The 12,232-nt window shown below is 34.7% G+C and overlaps 2 protein-coding genes across 2 annotated transcripts in view; one reads left to right on the forward strand and one right to left on the reverse strand.

Annotated features, from left to right (window-relative positions):
• LOC136835947 (procollagen-lysine,2-oxoglutarate 5-dioxygenase 1-like) overlaps window positions 1-12,232 on the reverse strand; it is a 390,163-nt gene that overhangs the window by 240,226 nt on the left and 137,705 nt on the right. The window lies entirely within an intron of this gene.
• LOC136835950 (immunoglobulin domain-containing protein oig-4-like) overlaps window positions 1-12,232 on the forward strand; it is a 49,620-nt gene that overhangs the window by 30,665 nt on the left and 6,723 nt on the right. Inside the window, exons 2-3 of the mRNA XM_067099851.1 lie at window positions 3,584-3,925; window positions 11,451-11,600. Of these exons, the coding sequence (XP_066955952.1) occupies window positions 3,749-3,925; window positions 11,451-11,600 (327 nt within the window). The 5' untranslated portion in view covers window positions 3,584-3,748. The remainder of the gene's footprint in view (window positions 1-3,583; window positions 3,926-11,450; window positions 11,601-12,232) is intronic.

The following is a 12,232-nucleotide window of genomic DNA, read 5'->3' on the forward strand; positions in this document are numbered from 1 at the left end:
GTTTTGTGAAAGTGTATGACAATGAAATGTGTCCATGTACATTACGTAGCTTCAGTAACACATCTGCATCATACTAGAAAATACACCGGCACCCTAATTTGCATAAAACAGGGCACTGTTTGAAGCCCTTGAAAACGAGATACAAATTTCATGCAAATACATTCTGGAGAATACGAACGCCCTTAGCAATTGCATCCTGCTTCAACTCGGCTCCATATATTTGCTGCTCTGATTGAAAGCAGAAAAATACCATCGCACGGGTGTAAAAGAGAGAGAGAGAGAGAGAGAGAGAGAGAGAGAGAGAGTCAGCATCATTCTCCTCTATAGTTGTTATTGCATTTTCACCTTCACAACTCTCTGCCTCCTAAACATGACAACCATGTACATAAATAACCTGTTATATATATATATATATATATATATATATATATATATATATATATATATATATATATATATATATATATATATATATATATATACATATACTAAACACATTCTTCTCTGATGTTCGTACTATGATTGTTGCATTTCTTCATTTCTTGTAATTCTACTTACAAGGCTAACCAATCTTATAAGAGAATATGTGAGGTATTTACCTCAACCTTAAAAAGCAAATATTTCAATGAAACCATCAACACAACCACCATACGAGTTGCCAGTACAGGAGTACATCAAACACAGAACCCCAAGTGCCTGAGTTCATCAAACTTAGAATTCTACGTGAAGGGAAACATCAAAATTGCAGATGCTTGTATTAGTAAATCAAAATTTAAATTCACAGTGTATGTGTAACTCAAAATTTAAATTCAAGCGTATGAGTAAACCAAACTTTACATTCCAAGTGCAGGAGTAAATCAAACTTTAGCTTCGGAGTAACTCAAACTGAGAATCACAAGAGTAAAAAGACACTCAAACTTGGAATCATAACAATGAGAGAAAACCAAACGTGGTTTCCCAAGCGTATGAGTTAATCAAACTTGAAACTTAATTGTAGGAGTCAGTCAAATTTCGAGTCATAATTGTAGATCAAACTCAAGAGTCATAACTGTTAGAAACTTAACTGTGGGGTGAGTCATATTTCGAGTCATAACTGCAGATCAAACTCAAGAGTCATACCTGTTAGAAACTTAACTGTAAGGGTGAGTCATACTTCGAGTAATAACTGCAGATCAAACTCCAGTCATAACTGTAGAACTTAATCTACTACATTAGAATCAATAAAGACTGGGCTAAATCAAACTTAGGAGGCTAAGAGTATGAATGATCAAGGGTACATCCATGAGAGCAAGAGGAGCTGAGCGTAACTTCATGAGAAAGAACAGTGGCCAAAGGAGGCAGAGAAAAGTTGCCCTTTAAGACCCAGATAAGTTCTAACGAGACATTTTCCTGATCCCCCTGGAGCGAAAAATCTCCTCCAACCTTTGCACCCGTCCCCCGTCGCTACAGAAAGGACTGGTAATCCTTTCAAGTCCGGACTAACTCTTCAGTAACATATAACAGAGGTCGAGAAAGGTCTCGCTTGGAAATATACATTTCACCTCTCTCTCTCTCTCTTTCTTTCTCTCTCAATATATATATATAATATATATATATATATATATATATATATATATATATATATATATATATATATATATATATATATATATATATACATATACACACGAGGAAAAATGAATGTGTTTGTTCAGTTTGTGATTTTATTTTTTCTACTGCTGTTTTGTATATGATTCATTTTGTGAGTCTTTGTTACATAAGTGGTTTTGTGGTTGAAAAATGGCGGTAATAGTTTCATATTTATGTGCAGATTTTCGAGTAATCTGATATCATTTGTGGGGATGTGTATACAACTGTATAGTTCCACATCGTTATATTATCAGTCGTTCACATGAATGCTATCAAAATTACTCGAAATTCGGCACATAATTATGAAGCTATTCCAATACTTTTCTAACACAAAACCACTCATTTCACAAAGACTCACTCACAGTATGAATTGCATATGAAACAACATCAAAAAACATTGTAAGTACAAGAAACAAGGATAAAATAACAATCAAAATAATAAGAAAAACCTTCAAAGACGAAGGAATGAACTGCAAGACAAAACTGAATTTAATACAGAGAACAACAAAGCCACAAACGGAACAAAGACAATACAGAGTTCTATATATGGACCTGCATAGGGGCAAAAGTGCGCGCCATAAGAAACCTTCCCCTGCCATTTGCAATTAAGTTCATTAAATGAGGAAAGGTAAAACAAAGTAATAATAAGGAACGACCGGGGGAAATGAGTTCGGGCAGCGGATAATGAGAGCACACTTGGCAATACTTAAAATTGTACGCGACCTCATCAGGCAGACTCTCTAAAGGGTACTGCAACTACTGCTTGCGAATGCGAGTGAATTATTATTATTATTATTATTATTATTATTATTATTATTATTATTATTACTGTAACCAAGGAATTGAGTTAACATTTTCAACTCTCCTAGGGGTCCATTTTAAGAAATATTAGTGTACATTTGTTAGTATTATATAATATATATATATATATATATATATATATATATATATATATATATATATATATATATATATATATATAGTAGACAGAAAGTGCGTGCATGGAAATGTGCATACATAAATTTATAAAGTTTGAAAAAGAGAGATGCTGAGTGTTATATTAGAGCAGTATCTCCAGCTCTTTACCAACGTTAATGTTGGCAAATGGGTGGAGATACTACCCGCAATATAACGCTTTTCTGTTCTCTACTTTTATTCATTTACACGATAATTTTCTTATTTATACACACACATATATATATATATATAAATAAATATATATATATATATATATATATATATATATATATATATATATATATATATAAATATATAAATAATATATATAATATGTATATATATGTATATATATATATATATATATATATATATATATATATATATATATATAATACATGTGATCAATTACTTCAAAATTTTGAGGCCTTTTAACGGGGGTGGGAGGATGAATACAAATAAGACATTTAAACAGAAACTTCTTGAATGTAGATGAATCCTCACATGGAAAAGCAACCAGAAATATTTAGGAGGTAAGTGAACTAAGTAAGTGAACTAATGAGTGTGTGAGTCCTTTCTCTTTAGTGAGCTCATATTGTTCAATGTAACTACTGACTCAAAGAATGCATCGCCATATTTCAAGGGTCGTTTAGTATTCACTAACAAGCACAGGTAAGATATTCCACAGGGAAAGCAATGGTACAGTCATAAATTTAACAAGATTACTTCAAATCTTCACAACTATTCTTCACCATTAGCTTATATACGGCGGAAGGTCTCATCCAGAGAGTAAAGCATTTAGTAATTATTTTAAAAAATTATTTTCCCTGATCAGATTGCAATAAAAGCAAACTAACGTACTTATACATTAAAAGAAATTATTATATTTACTTGTAATTACTGTGTCCCCACAGGAATATCAGGCATTGCTTACCATGCGTTCATTTGCACGCAAAGTTTTCAAAAGTTCACCACAAGAGTTTCTCTGTCCCGGCAGAAAGGAAGAGGAGCCACAACGTTTCCTTGGGAGGGACAGAAGGCAGACGACGAAGCCCTTGCATGAGTCTGTCAAAGTCACCGAAGGACTAGAGGCGACGCGAGTGGCCAGAGGAGGGCGCAAAATTCAGGGAGACGGCGATAAAAAGAGGAAGCGTGGGCAAGGATGAGAGCGCAAAAGGTGTGGTTCTTCATGGTGGTATTCCTGATGGTGATGGCGACGTGCTCCGCGGCCAAGAAGGGCGGCAGGAGGTCGAAGGGAGGAAGGAGAAACATGAAGGACAAGGGCGCCATCACCAGGTTCAAGACGCCCGAAAGTCAGGCTTACTATGACCACGACGACGTGAGTATACGTGGGGCATAGGGGCCGGCTGATTGACTGAATCATGTTTTGGAATTCTCGCGTCGCAACCACTTAAGTCCTGGTCGACAGAATTACGAATTTTTTTATATTAATCATTTCGATTACACAGTAACTAAATTCGTACTTTCTTATAAAACACTTTCACACCTTACATTTATACTATTATATACATAAATAAAAAACAGAAATACTTTGAGTCTTTGAAAAGTGGGAATGCTCTTTAACAAGAGGCAAGATGTATTTACTTTTAAATGTCAGAAGGCCATATTCTTCATTTAATAAACAAACTCAGAGGCAACTCCTCATCAAATTCACATAAATATCAAGACCCAGAATCTGAGTTCACGCTGAATGTCACCCAAGTGAGGAAACCTTAAACATGTGAGCTTTGCATCGCCAAGCACTCCTGAAAGCAATCTGTTCACTGGGAGAACAAAATGCGCAGGAGGGAGCTCTGCCAAGCGGTTCAGTAATCTCCTTGACGTCATCCACATACATCTTGCTTTTATGCACGCATTCGGGTCTAACATTAACGACATGAGCAAATTTTATTTCTTTGGCTTGTGCCTTTATTGTACGCAGTAACTTTTACACGGAAAGACAGCTATTCATACATCGTTTAATATTTACTGCCCATACGTTGTGCTGGACAAATCTTTCGGGGAAAAAAATTCATCCAACATATTGATAAATTGAAAACAATAAAATTAAAATTGATAAACATGAAATGAAAACTTACAAATAAATACCGTGAAGAAGATAAACAGCACGCTGGCAAAAAGCAAGGCCTTCGCCCCCCCACCTCCCAAAGTAATATTACAACAACTGAAACATGAATAATTAAAAACAAAGGAGAATCTTGCCCCTAATTCCTTTAAATTTATTATACAGTACACGGGAATCAAAAGCTTGCCAAAAAGAACACTGATCACAAGCCATAACTAAAATATGAACATCCAAACTGTCCACCTTTAATCATGTTTATATAACCAATTACAGCACAAATTAGCGCATACAATCAGATTATTTTCCAAGTGCACGACACTTCCCAAGGTAGATGCTTGAGACTCCATTACGTGACACGATTAAAGAAGGAAATTTAAATTCAGTCCTCAAACTTTGATTTACAAGATAAGATTTTCACCTTAAATTAGTTTGAAGTAATTTACGTCAAACATCCAAGGATTACAAGTGATCTAACTGACGCCATATCCATTAGCCTCCATTGCAGACCCCTTTCCATTTACTAATACGTTCAAAGACGAATTTATGCATTAGCCGTCAGTCTGCCTTAGAGTACCATTGGGATTCAATGAAACATGAAAAACTATTGATTTACTTTTATATTTTCTATATACGCACCCTCCCTTTTCGATATGTAATATGCTTCCAAACAAAATTGTTAATCTCTCTCTCTCTCTCTCTCTCTCTCTTGGATATAAGTTATTCCCAATGTGTCGTGTATTCGATATTAAATATTTATGGCTTAAAATCTGTGATTATAAAAAAGTTACAGGGGTATAAGTGACAATGATTCAAATACACATACATACATACATATACACATATTTATACATTATATATATACATACAAACACACACACACATATACATACGTATTTATATATATATATATATATATATATATATATATATATATATATATATATATATATATATATATATATATATATATGAATAACCTAATGAAACATACAATTCACACTGGATACAACCTCAACCTAGAAATAACTGAATTACATTTACACTCACTGAGACTTCTACGGCCGTTTACTGCGTTCCTTACCTGAAAGAGAAGGAAAAGATATATATAAATATACGTACATCACTAACGGACGAGGAAGGATGAAGACGTGGATATGATAAAATACATGCTGTACGCATGGGAATCTGAGTATCACGTTAACGACGGCAAGCTTACGACAGAGAGAGAGAGAGAGAGAGAGAGAGAGAGAGAGAGAGAGAGAGAGAGAGAGAGAGAGAGAGAGATTTCTTAAAGCTACGACACTTTCTTGAAGTTAAAGGCACAAGTACAATACATATATTAATTATCTTATCTGTGATACACAGCTGGCAGCACCAAATCTAAAGACATGATCTCAATTTATTCCTAAGGAAAAATTATACAATACTGAACCAAATGTGTTAATCACTAAAAAAATAATGTAAATGCTACAAAAGAGGATACAGAGCAAAGATAACTGCAGTAACACAGCAAACGAAATTAATATGATATAAATAATAAACAAATAAAAGCTGAAAGGTTAAGAAGTGCATCATATCCATGAAGTGTCAGGAGGATTTTACTGAATGATTCATTGTAAATTATCTGACGCGTGCCAGAAAGACGCCCCCACAGTATTGATAAATGGAACGAAGAAAAGGAACATTTCCAATTCTAAGGAATAAATGCACCTTTGAGTATTATGAATAAATAAATGTACAATTTAAAAAAAAATAACATGATAACTTTATTGATGTTAAAAAAATGTTAGGTTTATTCACAGAATTACTCGGTAAATTCTTGAATACCAAAACGCAAACGAAGAACAACCATCCATCATTGCATCAGATGGCATCAGCCAAAAAAACACCACCAAGCGATCCACTCCACTACCTCCCTTTAAAAAGTCGCTTAGCCGTTCTCTGACGAGCAAGTCTAAGGGTATAATTTCCCTTAACAGCGCGTCCATATAAACATTTCTTTTGCGGGAGATAATAATAATAATAATAATAATAATAATAATAATAATAATAATAATAATAATAATAATAATAATAATAATAATAATAATAATAATAGACACACTTCATTTATGTTGACTGGCACATACAAATAGAGAATGCAGATACAATAGAGACAATACGAAATAGTAATAGAACATGTGGGTAGTTACACCATTTGCTACTACTACTACTACTACTACTACTACTACTACTACTACTACTACTACTACTACTAATAATAATAATAATAATAATAATAATAATAATAATAATAATAATAAAACAACTTACAGGCCTGCCTGCACATAAAGAGGCAAAACCAGTACAGCCAGCCACCGATCTTCATTGAAGATTAATAATAATAATAATAATAATAATAATAATAATAATAATAATAATAATAAAACAAAACAAAAGGTTAAAATCGGCGTAGAAAGTGAAAAATAAAAACACTTGAGGTTACTCAATATGTAAAAACAAACACCAATGAACTCCGTCTTCAAAACGCAGATGTCACGTTTCCATTTTCGCCACAGCTTTGGTCTCGACTTGCTTCACTGTTCAAGAAATTCTGGATTAGCTGGTTGGTGCTATTTGCTAGCTTCAGGATCAGAGTGGATGTGTTTTGCCTCATAAAGATTTTCAAATTGAATGGACGCCTTGAAAAAAAAAAATTCCGTAGTACAATGGTTACGGGGTGTGTTTGTCGCAATGTCTTAATGAATTGCTATGACACATCTCACGGTCTGTCGGGTATGGTTTGTCCACAGGACACCAACAGACGTTGTAACAATGCTAGTGTTCATAAAAATCTCTTAATAGCGTGAGTCACTAGAATGTTGAAGAAATCCACTGTGGTGTAAATGTAAATACACAGTAGAAATATATATAAATATAAATATAAATATAAATATATATATATATATATATATATATATATATATATATATATATATATATATATATATATATATATATATATAAACGAGAGTTTTCCTGAACCTGCTCGAGTCTCCTTTTTGAGGAGAAGAATCAAGCAGGTTCTCGAAAGCTCTCGTTTTTGTATATATAATTTAGTTCCAATACATGTTTACATTTACACCAATGTGAATTCACCAATATTACAGTAGTATTTTGGTCTCTCGTTGACAGAAGGCACACTCCCTTGCAATTCATGTTGCCAATCGCACACAGCTTACGTCGTTCGATGTCAGCTGTTGTCCCTTAGATCCTTAATGGCCACGTGCCCAAGACACGGGAATTCTTGTACGAAATCCACTTAGCGATTTCCGAGAAGTATTTGTGGCTCTTCAACATGATCTCCGGAGTAACGACATGCACTGGGTCTTGGTCTCGTCAGAAATGATGACGACCCACCAATGACATAGCCAGACACTTGTACGAGGTGCTATAAATGTACCACAAAGAATGAAATGGCGCAACAAAAGAAAATGTTCTTTTTAGGCAATCAACGGGTTCTTCCCAGACAAAATAAAGCATCAAGGCAGTTAATAATAAGCTTATCACTAAAAATGACTATTGTCATAATTGCAATTACAACAGCGACCAACGCAACATCAAAACAATTTGGTACTAACCTCTCGAATGTGATTCATTTCAATCATGGAAAGCAAGATGCTCTCTTTCAGTTCTGGTTAAAAGACCGATTTAAAGCTTAAATTATAGGTAAATGCTCAGTATTCCAAGCGAACTGAGAGTTTTCAGCCGTTAACTCGGGCAGGACGATATTACTCGGCTTTGAGCCGTTGAGTAAGCCACTGTATATATAGTATTTACCTTTAGTCCACTAGGTACGGAAAGATTAGCTTTTCAGCCGTTGAGTCCAGGAGGACGATACCTTTTGCCCTCTTGCCGTTGAATAGGGTGAGATGATATTATTCCCCCTTCTGCACCTGAGTATTTATATTATTCACCTTTAAACTGTTAAGTACTGCAAGACTTTAGGATTGGGCTATTGGCCGTCGAGTATGGCAGGACAATAACATCTGACTTTTGCACTGAGTATACCAGAATAATAGCATCCGCCTTGTTGAGTCACTTGGTGGCATCACATTAAAAGACAGCCAAAGGCGGGGTTAAACCTTACCAGAACTCCCTTCTTCATTCCCTAAAACGTCAGTTCGGTTCCTACTTCTGCCGACCCCAAAAATATTTCTTTCAATCTCTTTCTAACTTTTGTGTGAAGAGGTATAAAAGGAGATTGTTTCTAAAATTTTCATTTCCACGAAGTCAGTAATACAACAACTACTGTATACCTGCCCACTAAAAAAAAGTAAAAAATGCGCCGAAGTTTCGTCAGCGAAATCGAGTTTTCTGTACATCGTATAATCAAGGCCACCCAAAACATCTATCTTTCGGTGGTCTCGGTATAATACTGTATGAGCCGCGGCCCATGAAACTTTAACCACGGCCGGGTGGTGGCCTGGCCTATATCGTTGCCAGATGCACGGTTATGGCTAACTTTAACCTTAAATCAAATAAAAACTACTGAGGCTAGAGGGCTGCAATTTGGTATGTTTGATGATTGGAGGATAGATGACCAACATACCAATTTGGAGCCCTCTAGCCTCAGTAGTTTTTAATATCTGAGGGCTGACAGAAAAAGTGCGGACGGACAGACAAGGCAGGCACAGTAGTTTTTTTTTCAGAAAGCTAACAAGCAGCAGCACACGAATGAAACTCGGTTTTAAAAATCTAATCTTTCAATTCAATAGCCCCCGAGAACCAAATGATTACCGTTATGTAATGAAAAGCAACAATCGAATTGAATACCCCCCACCACCCCAATTATATGATCGGTAATTGTTTTAATGAAAATACAACATATGAATGGAATACCTCATTTTGCTCGAATGACCCAGTTTTTTACTTATAACTATAAAAATAGAATATCAGAATTTAATACCAAACTTTAATAAAAACGATTACTGAAGGTCTTTTCGATAAATGTAAACAATAAAGGCGAATATTAAGATGTAAAGCGAATTTTCAATCCACGGAAACGCACTGCATGCAACAGTACCATTTCGGCACTAGGTCATTATACGTAAGAGAATATGACAGCACTTAGCTCTATGCACAGAAATAACATAATCGTAAAATCAGATTTCATTTTCATATTTCAACCGTGAAAACCATTAAGCTCCCAGGCTTGTCTTTAAATAAAAAAAAAAGAAAAAAACCCGTTGCGAAAATAATACCAGCTCTCGAACTTTGCATACATAAACGCGAACTAATTTTAAATTTACATAACATTACCGCCCGTGAAATTACGGGTAAAATGAAATAAGTAAAGAAGAATAAAAACAAATGATGAATGATTTAACAAAAAGAATAAAATATATACATTCTTTTAATAAATACCAAATTCTTTGGTCACGAAGCAACTGTTCAGTTTTCACTGATACTTATAACCTTTCTTCCTTCTAGAGTCGGAGAGGTCTATTTCTACCTTCTTGGAAAACCCCACCCTTTCCCTTCATAACAGATATACTCTCGCTAATAAGAAAAAAAAGGAGGTAAAGTTACGATAGAGGAAACTGAAAATTATTGAGAAAGTCGTCGGAGCAAAGGTCAAATATTAAAGATTAAAATCATAAAGGCGAAAGGTCTGACAAGCGGCCTCTGTACACTTTCTCATTCGCAGGTGTAACTTGCACCTGACTTCACTTTCTCTTTACCGAGGACAACGCTCTGATGGTTCTTGAACATTTACAGTATATATGTGTGAATGGCAGACATTCATATATTGACACAAATATAATATATATAATATATATATATATATATATATATATATATATATATATATATATATATATATATATATATATATATACACGCACAGTGGAAATACAAAAATTTAGAAAATCTGATAGTGTACTGAAGCACACCAAGTAAGAAAAAATGCACTACAAATATTTTACGATGCTGATTATCTCTGACTATATTTTACTCTATTATCTATACCTGTTTATGTATATATGTATACATGTTCACTTAATTTGGCATTAGTTTATTTATATATTCATAACTATACTAGTTTTATTATGATATAATTTTTACTTAAGGTTATTCCATTCTTTATAAATTCGCCTACCAAATTTTAAGTCATTTTTACTTGTTCCATAATAAAAAGTAAAAAATACGCCGAAGTTTCTTCAGCGCAATCGAGTTTTCTGTACAGCTGCTACAGCGTATAATCAAGGCTACCGAAAATAGATCAATCTTTCGGTGGTCTCGGTATAATACTGTATGAGCCACGGCCCATGAAACTTTAACCACGGGCCGGTGGTGGCCTATCGTATATCGTTGCCAGAAGCACGATTATGGCTAACTTAACCTTAAATAGAATAAAAACTACCGAGGCTAGAGGGCTGCAGTTTTGGATGTTTGATGATTGGAGGGTGGATGATCAACATAACAATTTGCAGCCCTCTAGCCTCAGTAATTTTTAATATCTGAGGGTGGACAGAAAAAGTGCGGACCGACAGACAAAGCCGGCACAATAGTTTTCTTTTACAGAAAACGAAAAAGGAACATCTTTAAAACTACAATTTACAGCTTTAAACACAATAATTGTTCTGAATCATCATTAAAAACATTCCATCCCGCAATATCGCGTATAAAAAAAAAACGCCGACAAAAACACAAACACGCACGAACAGACTTATTGACTGACTGACTGACTGACTTGATGATGTAATTAGTGAATTAATGGACTCGCTTTTTACAGGGTGCCAAAATCACATTATGGTCCCACTTCGAGTCGGAATACATCCTGGGAAGGAAGATCGTCTTCATGTGCGCGGCCGAAGGGACTCCAAGACCAACCATCACTTGGTTCAAGGACGGAATCGAACTCTACGCTCACTCGTTCTTCCAGGTAAAATAATATTCTTTGCACGGCTACTGCCAATAACCTTCATTCTACCACGGAAAAAAAACTCAAAACAAAAGCTGAAACTATTATTAAACGCGCAAGTAGTGCTAACACCTATATTAAGCAAAGAATTTAAATGAAACCAAAGCGAAGCCAATACAAAATAGAATTAGGCGACATTCACACTGTGCAATTTATAGAATGAAATTGAAATAAAAGCTGAATTACACCAACAATAGAATTACGTGTCACTTCACCAAACGTATCTGACGTCAACGAAATGAAAAGTGTTTCCACATTTACAGTAAGTACTCCGACGAATTCTCATTACACGAAGTGAACTTCAAAAAAAATTTGTTTAACAAAAAGCAGCCCTGACACGTGATTTACTTAATGAGACGTGACTCAAATCGCAATTATATACGCCTTGCATTCGCAGCTCATATAATATCAACATAAAGTGTCAACATGTACTTTGTTTCGTTTAAATACGAGCTGTTATTATCCTATACATAGAGAGATAAACAATTATAAAAATCTCTATGGAAAGATAATTGTCATCCGCAGATGTCTCAAAGAGGCAGTCATAATCATGACCTAAAGGCAATAATAATGATTAATCATTAATGTACCAA

Source organism: Macrobrachium rosenbergii, chromosome 55 (genome assembly GCF_040412425.1).
Source record: "Macrobrachium rosenbergii isolate ZJJX-2024 chromosome 55, ASM4041242v1, whole genome shotgun sequence".
NCBI lineage: Eukaryota > Metazoa > Arthropoda > Malacostraca > Decapoda > Palaemonidae > Macrobrachium > Macrobrachium rosenbergii.